At 37.1% G+C, this 25,567-nt stretch overlaps 2 protein-coding genes across 5 annotated transcripts in view; one reads left to right on the forward strand and one right to left on the reverse strand.

Moving 5' to 3' along the window:
• The window catches only part of Khdrbs2 (KH domain containing, RNA binding, signal transduction associated 2), a 532,623-nt gene that overhangs the window by 329,196 nt on the left and 177,860 nt on the right, over nt 1-25,567 (forward strand). The window lies entirely within an intron of this gene.
• Nucleotides 17,766-19,202, reverse strand: Gm9839 (predicted gene 9839). Its single transcript, NM_001199956.1, has one exon. The coding sequence runs from the start codon at nt 19,200-19,202 to the stop codon at nt 17,766-17,768; it is 1,437 nt and encodes a 478-aa protein (NP_001186885.1).

Below are 25,567 nucleotides of genomic sequence, written 5' to 3' on the forward strand. Positions count from 1 at the left end.
AAGCAGTACAGTTAGAGATGAAGAAGACCTCCAAAGGCTGGTGGTCTTTTGAACCTCAATCCTTAACTTCCAAGAGGTTCCTTCTGGGGTCTACATTGTCTTTTTCCATTATTTTGTCTAGGTCCTAATTTCTTCTGCTTATGATGACATCAGTCTTACTATATTCAACCTGCCTGTAAGATCTCATTTCACCTCATGCTTTGTTAAAAACCCTGTTTTTAAATGCAGTATCTTATGAGATTTTTCATTTTTAGTTGATCAACATGAAATATTCCTTAAGATAGTATCCTACCTTATGGCATGAAAATTCCCACTCCAACCGTAGAAAGTAGGATAGTGCTTTTATTTGTTTGTTTGGTGTGGTTTGGGTTTGTTTTTTGTCGTTGTTGTGTTTGGTTGGCTGGTTGGGGCGTTTTTGTTTTTGTTTTGTTTTGTTTGGTTTGTTTTTTTGTTTGTTTGTTTGTTTGTTTTGTTTTTTTTATTGTACCAGAACAGAATTTTAGGCAAAGAAAGAAAATACATATACTTTAGTAGTTCACTGACTACAACAATGTAAAGAAGGAAAACAAAGAATACATCAGAGGTAAATGACCTTGTTGAAGGATCTGGGGAAGACTGGATATGAGGACACCATGAGCTCCTTAGAATTCTGTGGTGGAGACTGGATGAAAGTATCATTTAGGTGGGGTTTATAGTTTTTAGAAAGTTGTTTACCATCTTCTGATAAGCAGTCCTGGTAGATATGGCACAATCTTCTTTGTGGTTATTTGGGAGAGTCTATGATCTTCTTGGTTCTCAGTGTTACCCCTGCCTCAGTCATCCTTAAACAGTTGGTACTACTAGATTCAGCCACGTTCCTTCCTAGGTAGCTGAACTTCAGAAATCAATCAAGATCCTTACATTGGAATAATTCATTTTGTCTAGGGAACACAACTCTTGTTTGTTTTAAATAAGGCTCCTGTTAATGTGTTCTTTGACAATTTAATACATGTATGAACTATATCCTGATACTTCTCTCTTAACCTCCTCCATCCCTATTAACCTGATTGCTTACCGCAGATCTTTTTCCAATGCTCGTGTATTTTTGTTTGACTTTGTGACCTGCTGAGTTTAACCAGGGTCATATATGTGACTATTGGTGTTGAGGTAATCCATTGTTGGATTCACTTATGGATACCCTTTAAATTTTGGAATGATCCTATCAAAGAAGAGATATCTCATGTCCACTATTAAGAGTGCCTTATATAAATTATTTTAAATAACCCTCACATACTTAATCAGAATCACATGGCATAATAAACTATATATACTATCTGAAGCTTTTAAGATCTAATTAACTCACTTTTATCCTGCTAATGATGTACTGATGATAATCAATAATGCTCTTCCTTTGCATTGTAATATAAATGACTATAATTTTATTCAATTCTCATATTTTCACTTAGTTGAGATCAACAGTAGTAACTTCAAGTTGGTCAAAAAGAAAGTTTAAATAGGTCCTGTTAAAATGTTAGCAATAGCATTTTATTCAGCTGGAAATGAGAATGAAATCTACAGGAAAATAGATGGAACTGGAAAACATTTTTGGAAACAAGATTAACCCAAGCGCAGAAATATGAATACCATATGTTATCGTGTATGGATCCAAGCTTCTAATTGTTAGGTGTATGTATCCAAGTGGGAGAAACTTGGGTAAAACCCAGAAAACCAGAAAGGTACCCATATGACTGGGGAAAAAAACATATTTTAACAAAAGGGGGGTGGAATATGAGAAAGCCAGCCGGAGGAGGTGTGGGTACTGGATATAAAAATGTACAGCAGAGAACAGAGAAATGGGCCAAAGGGAGGAAGGAAGTCAGTGAGCAGAGACCAATCAAGCTAAAGTATGTACAAACACTGCCCAGGAAAACATGTTATACGCTGAATGGATGGCCTAAGCTTCTCCAGCGTAAGACGAGACATCCATGTTGACTTTATTTCATGTTCCCTGTGAACCCATGAAACAGATTCGGATCTCCATGCTTCTCTACAGGAGGTTGCAGCTCAAACAGGCCACTGTTAGATGTGGAGTTAGAGAGGTTCAAATATAGATTAGACACAAACTTCATGGCAATAAAGCCTAGTCTACTAGGCATGGAAGCATAGATTTTAGAAGGAGCTTCTACAAGTCTTAGTATAGAATATTTCTGTGTTATCTAGATCGAAGACATATTTAGCAAACTGATATACTGGTGACCTGGTCAAAAGTAATGTAGATAGTATATCCAGGAACCTCCATCATGAAAAATAAACCATGGTATCCTGCAGCATCCACTGCACAGAATGCTAACCCCTTTCTGCCATAAGGTTAAGATTATTTCTAATAAACCTTGAAGCACAAGGGAGATCTTAAGAGATCTTTATCTACTATAAAATTGGGTAGAGGCTGGATCATGGCATGTAATGTGCATTAATAATGTTTTATGAATCTCATTGAACACCCATTCCATGTCTTTGGGAAAGATTTAGCTTAAAAATATTCCCTGAGGGCTATTACTCATCAGACTACTGAAGTCTAATGACATCATTATTAAGGGCAGGTATATTCTCTACCCAGGAGTTTAATGTTAAAATAAGTTATTATTAATAATCTAAAGTAAAACTGAAAGTATTCATTATTTATTACTCATTAAAGAGATTTCCAATTAGCAAAAGGATCTTAATGGCGTATCTTGTATTTTTTTTATATATACAAAATCATTCAAAGTAGAACAAATTTCATTGTATAAAATTACTGAGTGATGTTTAAAAAGAGAAAATATTTAAATAAATAAAGTATCAGTGTTAAAATGTAATTGTAAATAAGTAAATTATTATTCTTAGGCAAACATTACCTAATCGGATGTTGAAGAGTCAATTTCACACATTAACTAATGAGGGAACTGGTGCCTTTCAGGTCTGAAGAAAACTTAGAAGCTAAGAGACTTTTTATAGGAACTTGTTGAAGCAGCATTAGGATACGCTATAAATCATCAGTTAATTAAATGCTTACTGGTTAATTTCTACCAGATCATCCATATGTATGACTCTATCAGTCGGCAGAAATTATTTCAGTCTTTCCAGAGGTAAACTATAAGGATGGCTTCACCAACAAAGGCATCATAGTTAACCAAACCCATCACTAGAACATCTCTGTGTGTCTTGCTCTTGTGTATTCCAGGAAGTCTGCACTTCCCTTTGCTGTCTTTTTTTTTTTTAAGTTTTCAAAATGTTTTATGTTTCTTTTTTGTTTGTTTGTTTTGTTTTTTTTAATTGGGTATTTATTTCATTTACATTTCCAATGCTATCCCAAAAGTCCCCCACAGGCTCCCCCACCCACTCCAACTTCTTGGCCCTGGCATTCCCCTGTACTGAGGCATATAAAGTTTGCACGACCAATGGTACTCTTTTTTCCACTGATGGCCGAATAGGCCATCTTCTGATTCATATGAAGCTAGAGACATGAGCTCCGGGGGGGGGGGGGGGTATTGGTTAGTTCATATTGTTGTTCCACCTATAGGATTGCAGATCCCTTTAGCTCCTTGGGTACTTTCTCTAGCCCCTCCATTGGGGGCCTTGTGATCCATCCAATAGCTGACTGTGAGCATCCACTTCTGTGTTTGCCAGGCCCCGGCATAGTCTCACAAGAGACAGCCATATCTGGGTCCTTTCAGCAAAATCTTGCTAGTGTATGCAATGGTGTCAACGTTTGGAAGCTGATTATGGGATGGATCCCCAGATATGGCAGTCTCTAGATGGTCCATCCTTTCGTCTCAGCTCCAAACTTTGTCTCTGTAACTCCTTCCATGGGTGTTTTGTTCCCAATTCTAAGAAGGGGCAAAGTGTCCACACTTTGGTCTTCGTTCTTCTTGAGTTTCATGTGTTTAGCAAATTATATCTTATATCTTGGATATTCTAAGTTTCTGGGCTAATATCTACTTATCAGTGAGTACATATTGTGCGAGTTCTTGTGTGATTGGGTTACCTCACTCAGGATGATGCCCTCCAGATCCATCCATTTGCTTAGGAATTTCATAAATTCATTCTTTTTAGTAGCTGAGTAGTACTCCATTGTGTAAATGTACCATATTTTCTGTATCCATTCCTCCGTTGAGGGGCATCTGGGTTCTTTCCAGCTTCTGGCTATTATAAGTAAGGCTGCTATGAATATAGTGGAGCATGTGTCCTTCTTATCGGTTGGAACATCTTCTGGATATATGCCCAAGAGAGGTATCGCGGGATCCTCTGGTAGTACTATGTCCAATTTTCTGAAGAACCACCAGACTGATTTCCAGAGTGGTTGTACAAGCTTGCAATCCCACCAGCAATGGAGGAGTGTTCCTCTTTCTCCACATCCTCGCCAGCATCTGCTGTCACCTGAATTTTTGATCTTAGCCATTCTGACTGGTGTGAGGTGGAATCTCAGGGTTGTTTTGATTTGCTGTCTTAAATTGCTGCATTTTTCAAATTAAAATTCCTCATAAGATCTATTATCTTAACTACTCACATTTATACAGCATATTATTCCTAACTGCCCTTCAATGTACTTGATGTAAATTCAAAATGTAAATAAAAATTTTATCCTATTTTTGCTGTGAGTGGGAAATAAGGTGTACAAAGCTTCTAACACAAATTAGAGAAATATGAAAAAATGACAGCTGGGTTTTAATGAGTCCAGGGATTTTAGGTTTTGGTCACTCGGAAAATGGTTTAGAGTAAAAACATCATCTAAAACTCATTGAAGAATGGATAGTATTGAAACCCTAGAACATCGTATTCAAATGTAAACTCTGGTACATCTATCTTCATTTGTAAACGGGAAATATCAGAAGCATTAATCTTAAAATACATCCAGCACTGCTACCTGCATCTTGACTTGCCTATCTATTAAGCAACTCTATGAGCATGCTTGGGTTTCAGGTTTTGGATATAGAAGCAAATAAATGCAGAGGAATGAATCCGTTGTGTAAACAGTGGTGTAGGAAATGTGGGCACAGGGACATCTGCATCAGAATGAAGTCTGTTCAAAAGGCATACACCTCGGACCTCTTGCCTTATTCTGTATTCAGCTGTCAGCATCTGACCTCTGTAGCCCAGCATGTGAAGATACTGAAGCAGTTACCCGCTGCACTCAACTCTAGGAACGGCTATTGCAGCAGGTGTTTGGCCAGCTGTTTTAGCAGTCTCATCAAGTGTGCCTGGAGTACTCCAATAAGGAGAAAAATGCTAAAGCATCCAACGTACAAATGTATGGGAGAGCTGTGCTTACTTAGGGTGAAGTCAGCAAAAGCAAGACTTTCTGATGATGCTTAAAATACATTGTAGCAGTGTTGGACATAAAATTAGCTGATTTATGTGTCTTGTTACTGAATAGCATACATACATAGCTTAATGAGTTAAGTTGTTAGGGAATGAAATGAAAAGCAAAATACTACTCAACTCAGAAATTCTGTCCATCAAGTGATAGAAAGAAGAGAATTGTTTAAGTGAATGAATTTTAAGCTGAAAGTGATAAGGCTCTCATATGTTAATAAAGAAAAAAGGAAATTCGTACTTCCTACAACCAAACCAATCAGATCCTTGTTATGTATTCCTAAGCCAAACTGAAGCCCCTTTTCAAATAACGCATTAAAACACCATTGTTCAGTTCTAATTTTGTAAAACAAAAAATAAAACTTGAAACACTTTTGCAACTCATTCAATTCATAGAGTTTGTTCTAAATGATCATAGTATATTTTGTATGATGAACATTTCATTCAGTATATGTTTAAAATTAAGATACATTACTCAATACAAAGTATAATTATAATTTACTTTATTTCAATACAGTATTGAAAACTATAATGCATAAATAACTGTATCATAATATTTAAACAAAATAGCATCTTGTTTTCTATGTTTAAAAGGTTTTGAAGTAAAAAATAAATATGAATACATATTTTAATATGTTTTCATTTTCTTTATAACAAATTAGGTATATATTGAAATTATTTGGTATTTTTAGAATCACTAAATTTCTCAGTAGGTTTTTTAAGGATGTTCTTAACCTATACAACCATTTAAACCAGTAGTTCTCATCCTGTCAGTCTTAACCCTTTGGAGTCAAATGACCCTTTCAAATGGATTGCCTAAGACTATCAGAAAACACAGATATTTACATTTTGATTTATAACCATAGCAAAATTACTTTTTTGAAGTATCAATAAAAATAATTTTATGATTAGATGATTGCCACAATATGAGGAATTGTATTAAAGAATAACATCATAAGGAAAATTGAGGATTACTAAGTTTAACCCTCTAATTATGAGAAAATTTGAATTATAACTCTCTAAGGATGGCCTAGTAGGCCATCAATGGGAAGAGAGGCCCCTTGGTCTTGCGAAGATTATATGCCCCAGTACAGGGGAATGCGGGAGTGGGTGGGTTGGTAAGCAGGGCAGGGGGAGGGTATAGGGGGCTTATGGGATAGCATTTGAAATGGAAATGAAGAAAATATCTACTAAAAATTTGTTTTTGAAAAAGAAGAGAAAACAGCATAGAAAAAAATAACTCTCCCATTAATAGAAGTTATTACATATATGTATATATTCTCTATATAGAATATACATATATATACACACACAGATAGATAGATAGATAGATAGATAGATAGATAGATAGAGAGATAGTACTATAACATACTATAATGTAAGTTCTTAGTGGATAAAGGAAATTATATATACTAATAATTTATAGTAATATTTATATTCTTGCTTCTAGCTTTTCAGATGGGAACACTCAAAGTAGAAGTGAATAGCAAATTCTAAGTCAAAACAGATTTTGTGACTTGTGTAGAGGAATTTCAATCCAGCAACATCATTGACCTGGCAAGGGAACACATGCAAAGATCTTTTAGATCTAAATCTATATATGATTCAGCCAAAATTCAAACATGCCCTGGATTATGGTATGGTTATACAGACACACCCTTAGTACAAAACTTTTTTTTTTTTTTTTTTGGTTTTATGAGACATTATTTCTCTGTGTAGGCCTGGCTGTCCTGGAACTCACTCTGTAGACCAGGCTGGCCTCAAACTCAGAGATCTGCCTGCCTCTGCCTCCCGAGTGCTGGGATTAAAGGTGTGTGACACCATGCCCGGCTAGTACATAACTTTAATCCCTAACAATGAAAGTGAAGTTAGGTTGAAGATGTAACCAGCCATGTTTGAGAGTGATGTCTAATTGAAGAGCAAAAACATGATAAATCATAGAAAAATTTGATAGAATGAGTCAGAGATAGGATACACCCTAGTCATACAAGGACAGCACAGTAGAAAGAATCAGTTTTACAGGACAGGTTTACAGAGAGAAGTCACCCAGGGAAGACAGAAGGAGCCAGAGAGTAATAAGGAACTAGAAGATTAGAAGCAAGTTTGAGGCACTCGGCTTGGAGAGGAGTTTAAACCAGAACAGCTAAGTTAAACAGCCACCCAGAGATCAGAAAGGGCTAGAAAAAGTGAGTTGATTAAGCAGTAAGCCTCCAAGATGACCTTTGCAAATATGGTTCACAACAGGTCATGTGGTAGCTCAAAAATTTGATGCAGAAAACAGAGCATAGGTATACCACATTCGATACAAAGATTGAAGGCACCGTGGAATGATAAAAGTATCAGCTGTGACTTAGGTTTCTATTATATGAAAATTTCTCTTCTAAACTTATATCAACATCATACTTAGTAAGGAGTCTGTTTCTTTTACCCTTGCAAAGAAATGGTAGTAACAGTAAGAAAAATAGAAAAGTGTGCCTCTGTGAAGCGCTTTAGTGCTTCACAGGACGGATGGAAAAGTCTGCTCAGATTTAGTTTTGACATTCAAGCATGTGTGCCCCATGGCAATTAATGAGAAAACTTCTCAAGTCACATAAGCAACAATTCGCTTAATATTAGAATATCCTCTGCAATATATATGAGCAGACTTGTAAACCCTGTATAATCTGTGTGATAATCTCAAAAACTCACACATTCTCTAGTGATTTATGTAATATGTATTCTTTAATGATTTGTGTTAAATACTTGTGTTTAATGTTTGGTACATTTTATAAGTATGTGAAAATACAATACTCCTGGATTCAGACTTGAAAATTCATTTGAATTTAATCTGTCAATCTATCTACATTTTCTTGAAAAATATACTAAAAATAAAAACCAGGTTTCTAACTAAAAAAAAAAAAATAGATACATTCTATACAAATTCAAAATTATCATAGTAAATAAACAATGGTATATATGATTTTAAAATATAAACATTTCATAAATAAATAAACATAAATAAATGTTCTTGTTCATTGAAAACAGTATTTTCATACAACATATTCTAATCATGGTGGCTTCTCTCTTAACTCCTCCCAGATCCTCCCACCCATCAAACACCAAGCTCTTTCTCCATCTTTAGAAAGCAAACAGGTAACAACAAACATACATAACCACATTAAAATAAAATATTAAATACACAAAACCTGAAACTATAATATACATGCAAAATACCAATATTGAGTAACTACGTAGATTTCTTTCATATGTGTATTTATTTTAGGAAACTTCTAAAGTAATTGATTTCCATATGACCCTCCCTCAAATGGTCTTTAGTGTTAGCTGACCTTGCTACTCAAGTTCTTTGCATACTAACAGCCTGATACTTATGTACATCAGCCTACAGTGAGAAGAATTCAAACCATGTGTGATTTTAACTGGACATACTGAGATCCAGTGTTTAACTCATCCACCATTGGCCGAAGAGTGACCAAGTGCAATGTACTATGCTATAAACTCTATGAAATATAGATTTAATGAGTCAAGAGAAATGAATGTTCAATCAAGTTGTACAGTGGAGCTGAGAAATCAACCCAGTGGTAGATCACTTGTCTATCAGGCATTCATTTCTGGCTTTAATCCTCACAGTAAGAAAGAAGAATATGTGAGGTAGGCAAGGACAGAAGGAAGGATGTTAGTATAATGAAAACAATGATTTACATGTTTTTAGAATGCAACAAATTGACATAACAAGAATGTATAGATTCCATTTACTAATAATTTCACTTTACTTATAATGTGAATTTCTGTTTTGCACCATGGACTATTTTGTTCATGAGGTTAAAATGCAGAATCTCAACATCCTTGGTGACAGGCAGTTCTGGTGTTACCTGACTCTATAATCAGCTATAAAACTGGGCAGGCTATTAACAGGAATGCTATGAACCTGGCCATCAATTTTCACAAAGATCACAGTGGGAGTGTACAGGAAAGGGAGAAGGAGAAAGCACTTACTAGTCTAAAATAAAAGGTAAATATAGAAATGCAATATGAGGTGGAAAAGTCACAGAAGGCAAGATGCATAGTGAAAATTATACTGTATAATCTGTGGGAAACTGGTATTTGAAGAGAGGAACACCATATAGGGTTTCCCTTGCTGAATATTAAAAGTGAATGATAAATTAGAGAGGTGGGGTGAGAGGTTGGATAATTCCAGTTAACAGATCATTTTTATATTCCCAGGGAGAGGTAATAATAGGTTTTGAAAAAATGGAAATTTGAGGCCTTTAAAGAATATTGATTTCTGCCTGTGACCCAGTACTGTACTTTCTGAAGTCAACTTGTATTGGAGTTATAAACTAAAGATAGCTTCCTCCTCTTCTTTCATCTTCCGAAAAGCAAAAGAAGTTTTTAAAAATACAAATTGGAAACCGACTGACTGGCCATTATTTTCATTATCTGTCAGAAAGCTATTGTTGCAAAGCCCATGTTAAAACAAAACACAATGAAGAAAATCTGAGGCTGTAACAATAAAATGTGACGCATAATGTATAATAGGCAAACTTTACCAAGAAATTTTAAACCTGACTATTTGATATAATGAAGAATAGTGATTAGTGTAAATATGGTTTGAAATAAGTTACTTCAAGTTAGCTTCTTCGTGAGCTGTAACTGTAATACCCTATCAGTGCTTTTCTGTGTATGAGTAAAGTACTTTAACATTCCCCCTTTAAAGTGTTTGTGGATGTTGTATGCATATTCACAGCCACTGCCAGCCTCATTAATGAACATTTGCTTTGCTCTCAGAAGAAACCTCTTTCTCAACAGCGGTAGCCACCACTGCTTGCTCCTCTGCTTCCTAACCTGGGCTGATCTGCTGTGGGCCTCTATTCCCTATCTGGTCATTTCATATATGGAGAATTGAGTGACTAGGGTGTCTGTCTCTTTCACAATGTCTCTTGTGTAGGAAGACATTACACCCTTTGGTTCCAGACAATAATCTATTTTACAGATATGCCACATTTTATTTTTTTCAATAATCAGATGATAGACAGCAGCATTCTTTATTATATATAATAATGTCATAGACATGTATGTACACTTTTTTATTTAATATACTATTGCCAACTCTGTGGGCATGTACCTAACATCAGACAGTGTGATATCTGCACTTAACTATTGATGGAAACACCAGGTATTTTACCAAAGGTGCTGTGTCATGTTATATTTCCATCAATGATACATAAAGAATTTCATTATCTCCACATCCTTGCCAGCCCTAGGAATGGACAGTTATTAGCAAATCTGTCAGCAGTTCAATTTGTCTCCAATAGTGGGTTTTTCAGATCCTTTACCAGTTGAGACACAGCTACCAATTCATGGGAAACAAGTGGTACTTGGCCGCTCTCTCCTGTGAAATGTGGGTCGCATGTGAAAAACTAATACAGACTTTCATTATTCAAAACATGTTTCAGATATGAACATTTGTGTCCCATTGAGTAACAGAAACATGTGTTCCCCAGTTAGGATACTGAGCCCTGTCAGTATGTGTTCCCCAGTTAGGATACTGAGCCCTGTCAGTCTCCACAGCGGTAAACTTTTGCTCTTCAATGTGTGTGTCACTGGAATACTGCGTATGCAAAGATTGGACACCTTTTGCTAAACTGGTGTTCTGACCTCATTTTGTCATAGGTTCCATTACAAGGAATCTTAGCATCTTTAGGTTTGGGCTGATACAAAAGCTCACTTTCAGTTAAAACCCAGCAGGAAAGTAATCAATCAGGTTGCAATTCTGCCTGTCATTGAAGCCAATAGCACACAGAATGAGGTTCATATTGTTGTACAGCTAATATATACAGTGTATATTGTTCATCTGTCAGTCTGTGGGAAAAGGAACAAAATCTGCTTCTGTTTAAAGCTTGGGACCTGTGATCATAAATGCATAAAATTACTAGTGATAGCCTCAGAGTAGTGATATACAGAAGAAAAATAGGAAAAGTACTCAGGCCTTGCACTTAGTAACTACTGAAAAAAGTAAGAGTTCTAACTTCATGTTAAAAATAAAAACCGCCTTCTGGTATGGGCTGGCACCCTGAGCAGACCTTGGGCGCAAACTCCGCAGCCAGTCCCACAACACCCAGAGGAAACTCCACTCCCAGGCACTCTAACACACCCAGGATCACAGGATACCAGGAGCTTGGTCACAACAGGATCTCAGGGTCCCAGAAGCTGCTTGACTCTCAGGAGCTCTGACGGACCCAGGATCTCAGGATCTCAGGATCTCAGGATCACAGGATCACAGGATCACAGAAACAGCTTGACTCTGAAAAGTTCTGACACAATCAGGACCACAGGAAGGATGAGATCCAGTTAGATATAGCCAGGGCAGGTAGCACTAGAGATAACCAGATGGTAGGAGGCAAGAGTAAGATCAGAAGGAACAGGGAATAAAAAAAAAAAAAAAAAGGTTACTTGGCGTCATCAGAACCCAGTTATTCCACCGTAATAAGATCAAGAAAATCATGCAAATATTGATTTTTCCAGTGTGATGATATATCAAGAAAATCAAGATTCAGATCTAAAATCACTTCTCGTGATGATGATAGAGGACTTTAAGAAGGACATAAATAACTCCCTTAAAAAAATACAATAGAACACAGGTAAACAGCTAGAAGCCCTTAAAGAGGAAACACAAAAATCTCTTAAAGAATTACAGGAAAACACAATGAAAACAGGTGAAGGAAACAAACAAAACTATCCAGGATCTAAAAATGGAACTGGAATCAATAATAAAATCACAAAGGGAGACAACCCTGGAGTTAGAAAAGCTAGGAAAGAGATCAGGAGTCACAGATGCAAGCATCACCAACAATACAAGAGATAGAAGAGAGACTCTCAGGTGCAGAAGATACCATAGAAAACATTGTCACAACAGTCAAACGCAAAGAGCAGAAAGCTCCTAACCCAAACCATCCAGGAAATCGAGGACACAATGAGAAGACCAAACTTAGGGTACAAACGATAATAGATGGAAAACACTAACACAAGTAGTGAAGCTACACCCTAGACAAAGCAAGAAAACAAACTTTCAACAAACCCACACAAACATAATTCTACCTCTAACAACAAAATAACAGGAATTAATCACTTTTCAAAGTATTTCTTAATATGAAAATTGGTATTATCAACATATTTTAATCAATTGAAATTCAAATGAGAAGTTAGAAATTTGTTGGCTATCATCCAGTGGTCTCTCTAATGGTAATGGAAGAAATAGGTCTAATATTGTACAATCCATATATACTTTCTGCTTGTTTGTATGTGACAGTGTCTTTCAGTGCACCACATAATGGTCTTGAAATCTTGCTTCTCCAATCTCAGCCTCTCTATTAATAGGATTGTTACTTGATGTGTTTACACTATACTATGGTTTCCAGAACAACTTGCATATTTTAAAATTATTTATACAGCCTATAGAAACATAGACAATTGATTTGGGAGATGGCTTGTAAGAGAACAATAAAGAGTAAGACTGAATCTTCTGCTTGATATTTATAATAATTGTATCAATTTTGAAGAAGAAGGCCTTATAAGTTACTCTTTTTCGCAGATGAATGCTTTTCAAAATCATTACCTAATGTCTGTGCCATCCTCCAAGCAGAACCATTGTTCATTGAAAGAGTTGATTAATGACTTCATGGATAGACCATCTTAACACACACACACACACACACACACACACACACACACACACACACCATTTCTTAAATGAATGTAACCAGTTCCCTGTGGTCTGAGAATGATGACAATCACTCAAGTTAAATAGCTTTGACCATAGCAGGTTATCCGTACCCAAATAATTGTTCCTACAATTCATTCCTTGGCGTAGCAGAACTGTCAAATCTTAGCTTATCTACTATGGAAGTAAAATCCTTTGGTGATATGAGGGACATTGAAATACAGCCTTCACTTCTGTATTTGCCAGGCACTGACATAGCCTCATACGAGACAGCTATAACAGGGTCCCTTCAGCAAAATCTTTCTGGCATTGTGCAATAGTATCTGGGTTTGGTGGCTGATTATGGGATGGATCCCCGGGTGGGGTAGTCTCTGGATAGTCCATCCTTTTGTCTTAGCTCCAAACTTTGTCTCTGTAACTCTTTTCATGGATATTTTGTTCCCCCAGAGCTTGTATCTCTAGCTGCATAAGTAGCAAAAGATGGCCTAGTTGGCCATCACTGGGAAGAGAGGCCCCTTGGTATTGCAAGCTTTATATGCCCCAAGACAGGGAAATACCAGGGCCAAGAAGCAGGAGTGGGTGGGTAGGGGAGCAGGGCAGAGAGAGGGTATAGGGAATAATTTCAGGATAGCATTTGAAATGTATATAAAGAAAATATCTAATAATAAATAAATAAATAAATAAATAAATAAATAAATAGAAATACAGCCTTATTACAATGAACTCCAATGTCTAAAAATTGTTCTTATTTTGGGTTTGCACCACAGTAAGAACCAAGATTTTAAAGCTCTACTAAAAGCAAAACCAAACAAGCAAAATGACTTTATCTATTTATGTTCATTTAATAACATGTTCACCATTTTTTGATTGGTATAAAAATATATATTATGTTGAATACAATAAAAAGATTAGTTCAATTAACAAAAAAATAAAATACAAACCATATCTTCAAGAAATTTTATAGAAGGTCATGCCCTTAGTAGAGCAATTATTGCTTCAGATGAGTATGTTTTATGACAAATGCTGCCTTGATTGTACTTTTAAATGTTAGCTCTTGTGCATGATTCATAGGGTTGTGAGGAAGAATGCAATTATGGGACTCATCTGGGATGATGTAGTCCATCCTGTCCTTAGTCAAATGCATAGAAATGAGCTCACTCCACAGTATCAGCACCAGCGCCATGGCACCAAGTACAAATCAGTATCAATTGATCAGTTTGCTAATAAAATCAGAGAGTGACATTAATCCTTGTAAAGGCACATCATTTTCTACTTTATTGATTTGTTTTAATATTAAGGATGAGATTTGAGGACCTGTAGCTGATCTTTGCTATTTTGTGGGTTCTTCTTTCTTCTACCATTCTTCATTCTTTTCCCACAAGCTTAATATCCTAATGCTACATAACAGAGAACAATAATAGAAAGGAAAGAGGGTGATGTTATAGTTAGACTACTTCCTGCTGATTAGGGCCATCAAGTCCACAGGGCAAATTAAATCTTCAGAATCAGGATATCTAATTTCTTCTTTCTTCTTTTTTTTGAGTATGATTATATATATATATATATAGCATTTGTATATGTGTACATACATACATATGAATGTATTATTATTATATTGTAATAACAAGTGGTGAGGAAGAGAGAGAAAGAGGCCATGAATTTGAAGGAAATGCAATGGGGAGGGGTCCATGAGAGTTTTGAAAGAATTAGAAATGTTGTGGCAAAGAAAGCATGCAAGACCCTCCACACTATCACAGGGACAAATCTGGGGCATTCTAGCTATGGGAATGCCAAATTTCCCATACCTGTCACTCGTGTCAGTACTGGAGTGGATGTAGCAACTTTGGGCACAAATGTTGGCTCATGGTCTGACCCTAACTTGTAAGGGAATTATACTTGGGTGGGATATCTTCTAGTAACTTCTTAGTCACTACCTTTGCAGTTTTAGCCTTTATTGGAAATGCTTCTGTCCATCTGGAGGTGTCCACGAACACAAGCCCACTTTGCTCTTCCAAAGACTACATTGCCTTTACTGAAGACCAGTTACCTCGATGGCGCACCATGTGAATGTGATGAGTGGTCCTATGAAGGAACAGAGCCATCTGCAATACAACCACTGTTTGGAAACTTCATCTTCTTACTGAGATTCGCTGTCTGCTTCATGCTCCCTGTGGATTGCAACATCCGCAAACATTTTAAAGCTACAGCTTTGTGTCCCACCAAAGGTGCTGATGACTGAACACATGGACTCACACATCATAGATGGGTAATCTCTCCCATTTACCACTGAGATTCAAGTTTTTCAGCCATTTCTCCAGCATACACATTAAGCATTTGAAAATAGAAACTACTGATATTGGATAATGGCAAGGTTTAGAAGACCTTCCAGAGAATTTCTAGGATCTGCTGTCCTCAAGGAATCCATTACAGACTTCTACTTGCAGAAAAAAGCAAGAATGGCTGATTAGGAAAAAACATATTCCCAAGGGAGGAGTTGGGCAGGAGGAAAGAGATAAGATGGAAAACCACTCTGCCATAAAGGACCGGGGCTCTTCTGACTCACAGCCACCCATCATGGCTCATCTTAATGGGGCCCTGGGTGCAGCTTGGATCCTTACCCTTACTGGCAAGTACTTGGCCAACTGAGCAATTCCCCCAACTCTGTATTGTCTTTTCTATACATCCTCAAGCTGCTATAGACAAAGAGAATTGAGACATTTTCTCTCCCTAAATCTGGGCCAAACTATGAAGATACTGCTTCCTTTTCCAGTGTCAGTCTCAGTCTGTGACAGGGGTCAGGAGTGGACATGCCTGGCTTCCCATTTACAGTAATGCAGAGTAGCTTCAATGACAAGTGGACCCCTGTACATCAATAGGTTTCTCCATTGCTCCCACTCTACAGCTCACCTGCATACTGCTAAACTGAGCTGCAGATATATTCTCCCTCTACTAACCACTATAAAGGAGTGGATGCTCTCTGGAACATTCTAACTCCACTGCAGAGGCCCAGAACAGAATAACAATCACTGGGGTGCACAATGTATCTAAGGCTGAAGCTGGTGAGTCACACCCTCAACACCTGCTTCTCAGGTCACCTCACAAACCAGGCTTTTTTAGGATGCCATAAAAGAAACAGGAGACACCAGATCTTGTGGAATGTTTAAATAACTTTAAACTTTATTAAGTAAAAATTGCATGAACAAAACCATAAGATAATGAATAGAACAGTTAAAACTATCACATGTAAAATAGATTATTACATAATTGGCGGTTTCAACTATAAATACTAAATCCCCAATTTTCCACAGTGGGAATATTAATCTAATGAGAAAAAAATCTCAATTTAATCTTAATATATACAAAAACTTAAGAAAAAAATTTAAAATGAATAGGACTTTTTTAAAAAAATGATTTAATACAGCAATAGATGGGGTTTGTATTCAATGAGACCTGAGATAGAAATGGACATTTGCCATTATAGTTATATCAAATCAACTTCCAAAACTAAGGCAGGTCTGGAAAAGAATGAGTCTTTAAGTGACCATGGTGCTTTTCTAACTTGTCCTGGAGTCCAGTCAGTAGTCTGGCTGCAGTTCTACATCCTGTAGAGTCCAGCAGAGTACAGTGGTGCAGAACAGCGCCAGTCTGTGCAACTCATTTTCATTTCTCATACTATTATCAAACTTTAAAAAAAAACATTAAAAAAAAAAAAAAAACACCACCATCGCCTGCTTTAATTTAACAGCATACAACTCTGTCATTAGAGATGCTAGTGAAGGGCTTCTGCCTCTTCCTGCTGATGTCCCTCCTGATCTTCAACAGGAAATGGTGCCTTGATGGGCATTCCTTTCAGAAATAGACACTTCAAACAAGGACTGGAGGATAGGAAATGACAATGGCCAAGGTTTGCAAGTGAGTTAAGGAAAACAATCAGTGGAGAGGGGTCAGGAAGACAAAAACAAACAAACAAACAAACAAACAAACAAACAAAAAACAGACAAAAACAAAACAAACAACAACACCCAAAACACAAAAAACCCCCAACAAAACCAAAACATAAAAAAATAAAACAAAACCAAAACCAAAAACACAACCAAAAAACAAAAAATGTAAAACAAAAACCAAAAATAAACAAAACACACACAAAAAAAACCAAAATCACAAAAAACAAACAAGAAATCACAAACAAAACACAAAAAAACAAAACAAAAACACACACAAAAACAAAAACAAAAGAGAAAACCAAAAAAAAAAAGAAAAAAAAAACCAAAAACCCCCAAACTCAATGAAACATTAAACAAAAAGAAAAAAAACGAACAAACTAACAAAAAACCCAAAAACAAAAAAAACAAAACAAAAAAAAAGCAAGCTAAAAAAAAAAAAGAAAAAGAAAACAAAACAAAAAAAATATGAATTCATTTAATTCCAGCATCAAAACAATATTTCTTGACACATGGTCTCTTGTGGGTTGGACAGCAGCAGTAGGCTAAGCTTGCAATAGTTGCATGCATCCTAGAGATGGCATTAGGGCATCAGTCCCACATCCCACATTAGGACTATATTGAACACTGGGCTTCATCCAGTGAGACAGCTCAGTACTTGTTTTATATCTCTTCAACTCATCCTCCCTGAGGTATATTTCATCCTCCCTGAGGTATATTAGAAACAGTGATGGAAAAGAACAGGGATGGGGACCATAGCAACCAGGTGGGTGTTGTTACAGTAACTGACTGTGCAGGATTTCCCAGACCATCCTCTTCCTGAAGGTGGGCATGTGTTGCTGAGAAAAGGTCACAGGCTGGTCCCTAGCGATGTAATCTGCATATTTACAGGTAAACATTCCACAGTCACTCCCATTCATTTGCAGAGGAATCTCCTCTATTGTCACACTGTACTGCTTCCACTCCAAAGGGTCCAGCTCAATGTTCCTGCGGGTCTTGCTCTCATTTTGTAAATATTGGAAGATGGTCTCACAGATAGACTTCCCTGTCTGTCCCATGGAATCGAAGTATGCAATACTTTGTTTTCTTAAATCGATTACCACCAGGCTCCAATGTAACCTCTGGTGAATAGGCACCAAGATGAGTTCTTTTTCAAAGAGATTGATGCCTCGAGTCCATCTTTTCACAGAACTGTAACCACTATGCTTTAGTTTGGGGTAAAAGAAAGTGCTAAAGACATGCAGAGCCGGGTAGCCTTGGTTTTCATTTCTCTCAACCAGAAGGTTCATGTAGAAATTGATGACCTCATCATTGAGCCACTGACTGTTCTTCAGGGTCTGGATATCTCCTCTGGTGATTTGCAACTTAAATCTGGAACTTAGGATTTCCTCTTGGGGTCCTGGACCCAGTGCATTCTCAATTTCCTTCTCCATGTCCTCTGTAATATCAAGGATTTGATCCATTTCTCTGTGCTTTTCGTGGTCTCTGAGAGGCTTTTTCTGTGCTGCAAGTACTGCCATCTTGTTGGGGAGTAAGCTATTGCCTCTGCTGCTATCCAGGATGATCTGAGCCTGTGTTCCAGGCTCCAAGCTATTCCCCCTTCTTCCTTCAACCTTTACACAACCTTTCTTCTCTGTAACAGATGTCTCCTCAAAACAACACTTTTCTCTCTCGTCTGGTGAAAGACATTCTTTTAGAGCCACAACAGTAGATGGTTCTGGATCTCTAAGAGTTGTTTCTGATCCATGACTGTCTTCTGACTCGCCCCCTTTGATCTTCCCAGCCTTTATAAGGATTAGCTTAAGGTTTTGAAGCAACCTTCTTTTCTTTTCCTTTTGGGGGATTTGCTCGTTTTCCTCCATGGCAGAATAGGGCCGCTTGTGACCCTTGCCACTATCAGCAGGCACCCTTCCTGTTACAACCTGCTCTGGAGGACCTTCGGTCAACTCTAGGGGTTTTGGTTGGTTTGGAGTCTCTCCCTGGGGTTTCCTTACCTGACCCTTACTAGACTGTTCTATAGGAAGCTCTAGGTCTGGAGGCTCCTGAGGGGTCATCTTCTGAGCCTTGCCGGGCACCTTAAATACCATCTTTGTTCCATCCTGGCATTTCCTTTTTGTATCTTGTCCCAAAGCTTCAGAATCTATCTCGATCCTACTTTCATCTTGGTGTTTTCTCTTTTGCCCTTTTCCTGAAGCTTCGGGCTTCTTCTCCATCACAGGCCGGTTAGGTTGTTTGGACTGCTTTTGTGAGGGTGTTGTCTCTGGTTTAGTAGTGCTCTTTCACTTTCCAAGCAAAAGCAACCTTATGCTTGGCTCTGAGTGGGTACTCTTGGGCTGTTCACTGAAGAATCACTTCTTCTAGTAGATGGTTGGTTCAAGGTCGCAAACCTATGAGGCTCCTTTATAAATAGTTGACTTTGCAGGTCAGGGTCAGTCAAAGAATGGAGATAATTAAGCAGACCAATTGGTGAATAGTCAGAGCTTGGCCGTTCACCAGGGGTCCACTCTGGACAACTCGGAGGAGTTCTAAGGATACTTGCTCAGAAGTATCCTTCTTGGGTGCTGTAACCAGCTAAATAGCGAAAATATCAAAATCGGACTAATCGTCCTAGTTAATCACTAGTAAGACACCGGGCCTAAACCTAGCAGTTAACACATTGGAGGCAACCTCACGAATGATGTTGAACTCAGAGGTTGCCCCTAGACATAGCCTTCAAGGTTCCATAGCTGGTTGTGATGTCACCTGAAAGGATGCTAAGCAACGTTTTTGGAGGGTTGAAGCCCTCCCCAACTCCAACTTGGTCCTGGATTTCAAAGTAGTCCTTTGCCCAAGAGGCAATTTTGAATGTATTGATATATATCACAGTTCTTCGGCAAAACATAGGGTTACTTACCTAAATGCTCTCAGCATAGTTCAGCTGGTCCTGACTAGTATGTTTGTCTTTTAAGAAACTGTCCCATCATGGTCAATTATAGAAATTTAAGTGCTCTTCAAAATATCTTCTCACATATAATATGCTTGCTAATAACAAAGAATAAATAGAATTTTACAGTTATAAAACCTAGTAGGTAGTGTTGTGTGAGAAAAATGTCTTTCTCCTCTGCATAAGGAGCCCAGGACAGACCAAACTGCCCATGTCACCAAAGTCCTACTTGGCAAAATGATAAGTTGTATTGGGGTTACTTATAGGAATATGAGTGAGGGGTTACTTACAGGAGCAGAAATGACTCAAAGACAGCTGCATTGCCAAAGCCTATCCAGCATAGGTGACAGCTCACAAAAGCTGGGAACCTGGAGAAACTGCACAGCATATAGATGGATCAAAGGGCTAGAAAATGCCCATTCCAGGTGCCTCAGTTGGTCTAAACTCTTCCAGACAACTGGTATGAGGGTGGCTCTTTTGAGAGTCTTCTTTGCAGCTCAGCTTCCTTTCATCTGAGAGGGACTCATTGCTCTCTGGCAAGGAAGGAGCCTAGTGAATCTGATCAATTTCAGTGACCATTTTGAGATCTTTTTTTGCCTTCCTGCCTGAGGGGCTTCATTTCAGAGGGAATGAAGGGTGGAATAGTTCAGTGTTTCAATATTGGAGGAAACTTGCAAAACTGGTACCAATTATACCAAGGATCAATCCCAAAGAGAGTAAATAAAATCTCACCATTGTCAATAGGGTCCATTGAGAAAGATACATCACTATTTCAGTTACAATCCTACCAATAACACAAGCCCTGAACTCTTCCCTAGAAAACAGTAGGAAGAATTCAACTGTAGTTATAGTTACAGAGGTGGGTGTTTTCTGTGGTCCTGGAATCTGAACTCCAGCCACCATGATTAAACAGCAAGCACTTTATCCTCTGGTCCATTTCAGGCCCCTCACCCCCCATCTTGAGCATATCTTTTATCTACTCTCAAAGGTATGGAGATATTTTTACAAAAAAAAAATGTGAGAAAAGAATTGAGACACATACTGTTTGTTTTTTTCCACTGAAAATATTTTAAAATGTGCACATATATCTATACCAAAAATTTGCTTTAAGGAATAAAATGTACTTTTTTTTTCTGTAAAAGGTTTGAATTTCTTGTGATTGTTATTTCACCAGGTATCATTTTGTTTGTACCAGGCTTCTTTCTCTTCTTTCTAATTACACCATGGAGGGATTTATTCCCATACCAAGAATGGAAGACCTGGAACATGATCATGATATTTCTTCTTAAATCATTGTTTGATTTTGTTCTATATTTTCATGTTTTATTGAATCATATCAACATGTTCCTGGCTTTCCCCTACTTTATTATTTGTCTACTTTTTGTTTGAGACAGGATGTGGTTATGTAGCCTTTGTTGGCCTTAATCTTGCTATGCTGCCCAGACTGGATTTGAACTTGAGAGTCTCCTGCCTCAGCTTCCACACTGCTGAGATTACAATCATGTAACCCTAACCTAGCTTTTACTTTTCTGCCTTAGCATCAAAGATTCCCAGCCAGGTAAAGTCCTGGGTTTGTTTACTCAAAAGTTTGTAATAATTTGAATCCATGCATCTGACTTTGTTTCTCTCCTTCACTGTGTGTGTGTGTGTGTGTGTGTGTGTGTTTGTGTTCATAGGAGTAAACTCAGAATCTCACACAGGCTTTACCAATGAGCTATTTTCCTAGTACATTCATGTTTCTTGGATGTATGGCAGAATTTTCTGGAAAGATACCTTGTTTCTGGTGCTTTCTTTTGGGGGAAAGCACTGACTCCTTATTTACTCTCTAGTGGCTGTGTAAATGCTCCTTTACCCCTCTCTTTGATTTTGGTAGGTTATATTTTCTAAGAATTTGTCTATTTTCTCTAAATTTTCAAATTAATAGTCATAGCACTCTTTTCCTAAAATTATTTCAAAACTTGATTAGTATTAAGTTAATTTAGTGTTAAATGTTGAATGTAGAAGATTCTGTTAGATTTTCAAGTCAGCTTTAGACAGATGTAGTGGTTTGAATAGGTTTGGCCCCCATAGACTGATGTGTTTGAATGCTTGGCCCTCAGGAATGGCCCTATTAGGAGCTGTGACCTTGTTGGACTAAGTGTGGCACTGAAGGGGTGGGCTTAGAGGTCTGCTATGCTTAAGTTCCACCCAGTGTAAAATTCCAGTCTCCTCCTGGCTGCCTTTGGATAAAGATGTAGAACTCTCTTCTCCTCCAGCATCATGTCTACCTGTATACATGTATACAACCATGCTTCATGCTATGATGACAATGGACTGAAGCTCTGAATCTGTAATCCAGCCCCAATTAAATGTTGTCCTTTTATAAAAAAAAAAAAAGAAAAGAAAAAAATGTTGTGGCAATAATACAGTTTCAAAAATAAACAATAACATTAACAAATGAAGACACTTGCCATTCCTTGGTGTCAGTAGAACTAAAATACACTGAGGTTATGGAGCTCTGTAATGTCCAATGTAAATTCCAACTTATTTTGATTAAAAAATTAACTTTTAGATATAATTCATGGATAGAATGAACACTATTAAGACTGGAGTTCCTGGTGGCCACTTAAGTCTCCTGATTGAGCTTCATGCCTCCATTTCAGTTTCTGAAGGTTATATTCTGTTAGCACTTAGGCAATGTAAAAGAGTGATTTTTTTCGTCCCACACAGAAGCAGAGAGAGAATCACTTTTCTCCTTAATTAAGACTTCTGAGTCTCATCAGCTCTTTGGAAAGGCAGTACTAAGGACTCACTTGGAAAATGGCTCCATCAAGGCAACCAAGTCTGCCCACATTGGCCCATGCTTGAGTGAAAATGGTAACATTTCCAGGAGCTGTTAAGTAAGACTGGTTGGTTCCTTTATAGAAGACAATGCATTGTTTGTCTCTATCAGAAAAATGCACAGGTGGTCACTGTTGATACTCTCTGGGTGACCTCTGAAATTGATGAATAGCAGTGGCCTTTTGGTATTTATAAAGTTTAAATAGTCATGTGTTAGTGCTACTTTAAACAGTCCTTTTTGACAAGTCTTCACATCCTCCATGAAATTATACCACTGCGTGAAAGGAAGATGCTCATGATTCTTCACTGTGAAAGGAAATATTTGCATGTTCTGTCCTACACTAAAATTGGATGCTTTATATTCTCATCATACTATGAAACTCTTGACTTCTGCTTGGGTCTTTATTTTGACCATATATTGACCAAAACAGTAGCTGACAGCATCTACCTGTTGATCTGTAAGAGAAAGATAGTCACCATTGTGACAGGGTTGTGCAGGTAAAGAATTGTGTGCAGTTGTTAATATTTTAAGCACTGCTAAAACGGGGTGAAATAGTGTGCACTTTGAATCATTGTGTGCACACTTAGTAGTAATGCCTTGTCTTTATTTAGTGATAGTTTTAGATGTCCAAACTTATGAATAGCAATTATATAGTGATAACTTTAAAAATATAACTCAAATTATATTTTTAAAAGATTGATTTATTTTTATTTTATGCATATGAATGTTTGCCTACAGGGATATATTTGTGCCATGTGCATGCCTTGTGTCTGTAGAGGCCAGAATGAGTTATTAGGTTCCCTGTAACTAGAGATAAAAGATGGTGAGGATCTGCCATACGGGTGCTGGGAACTGAAACTGGGTCATATAAGAGCAGCAAAAACTCTCAACTGCTTATGAACCTTCTGTTACTGATGTCTATAGTTTACATCTCCCTGGAGGTTAGCTGAAGTATCATCAGGGAATTCTGGATGTATCGCTATAGAATTAGAAACTGCAAGGCAGAGAGATGGGTCAGTGGTTAAAATAGCATACTGATCTTACTGAGGATTCAACTTGTTTCCCAGATCACAGGTAAGTGTCATTGACTTGTAACTTCAATCAGATCTAAAATATTCAACTGTTCTATATTTATTTGAATAACAGTTGAATATAAAATATTCAACTGTTCACAGACATCTACAATCATATGCACGCACTCTCCCATAAATACACATTCACAATCACATAGCTAATAAACAAACTATATATAAATATATGTATATATATATACATATATGCATATGTATATACATATATACATATGCTTTACATTTTCAAAATTAGATTGTTAAACTGAAATTTTTTATATGAAGAAACGTCTCTGATCAATGAAGGGGCATGATCTATCAAAAAGGTTACATTGCATTTCTCTATGTGTATAAAAGAAATTAAAATTTTAGAGAAAAGAAAAGGTAATACAATATAAATGGGAAGGAGGAAAGACAGTAGGGTGTAAGTCAGGAGCAGATAAAGAGAAAGAAGGCATGTCTCCAGGTATCTGGCTCTCTTTCTGTCTGCCTGTGTTTCTCTGTGAATTTCTGTCTCTGTGTTTTTGTCTCTCTTTTCTCCCTCCCTTCCTCCTTCTTCCCTTCCTTCCTTCCTTTGAATAAAACTTTTGCAGTCTGGGACATAATAATTCAGAATTGTGTTTGTTCAAGACAGATATCCCATTCTAGAATGGAGAATAAAGCAAATTAAGATCTGTACATCTAGGTTTATTATACTTTTCTCCTTAATTATCAACAAGGGAAAAAAGAAAGGAAGAAAGAAATGAAATATATAATAAGTCTTCTCAACAACAACAACAAAAAAACCAATATATACTCTTTTTTAAGGAATTTGCAAGACTTAATCTTGATATATTTGTTAGAAAATTATAATTGTTCTTTTCAGTTAAATTACTAGGTTTTTAAAACATAAGGTTTCATTAAAATGCAGTATTATGTGAAAATCAAACATCCTTTTGGTGCAGCCTCTCTGTTAGCAAAATTAGATGGTGAATACCATAAACAAGCTGAATTCTGCCTGCTGAGGACAGTGTGATGGCGGCATCCATGCAATGGCTTGCAGAGGGCCAAGCATGAATGTAAGTACAAAACATGCCTTTAAACCAAGGGGAATATGCTTTTGAGAGTATTTTCTACCTCAATTATGATAAAGAAGATTAAATCAAAATTTAAACTACCACAGGTGAAAAACTTCATTCTCTCTATGCTAATTAGGTTCATGGTGGTAAGTGATTGCATTTACATGTTTGCTTTGTTACCCATGTCCCTGAGCCTTGTATTTAAGATGCTGATTAAACACGCAATTTGTTTTTAAAAACTCAATTGTAGAAACTGTGGAAAAAAAAAAAAACTTTTATGGATTTGGATTCCAAAAATTAGAATATATCTGGCCCCTCAAGATGTATCTATTTGATTAATTCTACCTTAGGAGTATTTTGAAGTTATTAATGTTCAGTAATATACACATAAATAATATGTGTGATTTAAAAGGCAAAACAGAAATACTCCTGAGGTGAATGGAAGGATGGGTGAAGGTTATGTTTGCACAGAACATGAAAGTGTAATGATTTTCTATTTAGAAACTTTCAGATACAGAGCAAGCCATCTGTATTTATGATGTTTGGTCCATTTCTATCATGCATTGGTCCATCTGCAGCCATCATTACCAACTCCAGTTGCTGTTTCAATGCCCCTGGGGCATCATCTGAAAATTAGAAAATCGTTCACATGAAGGGTAGAGGAAAGTGAAGGAGGAAGGGGATTTTTTTAAAATGTGCTTTTACG

This window comes from Mus musculus, chromosome 1 (genome assembly GCF_000001635.26).
Source record: "Mus musculus strain C57BL/6J chromosome 1, GRCm38.p6 C57BL/6J".
NCBI lineage: Eukaryota > Metazoa > Chordata > Mammalia > Rodentia > Muridae > Mus > Mus musculus.

Coding starts and splice junctions, on each gene's coding strand:
- Gm9839 (NM_001199956.1), bottom strand. CDS start 19,202: ATGGAGAAGAAGCCCGAAGCTTCAGGAAAAGGGCAAAAGAGAAAACAC.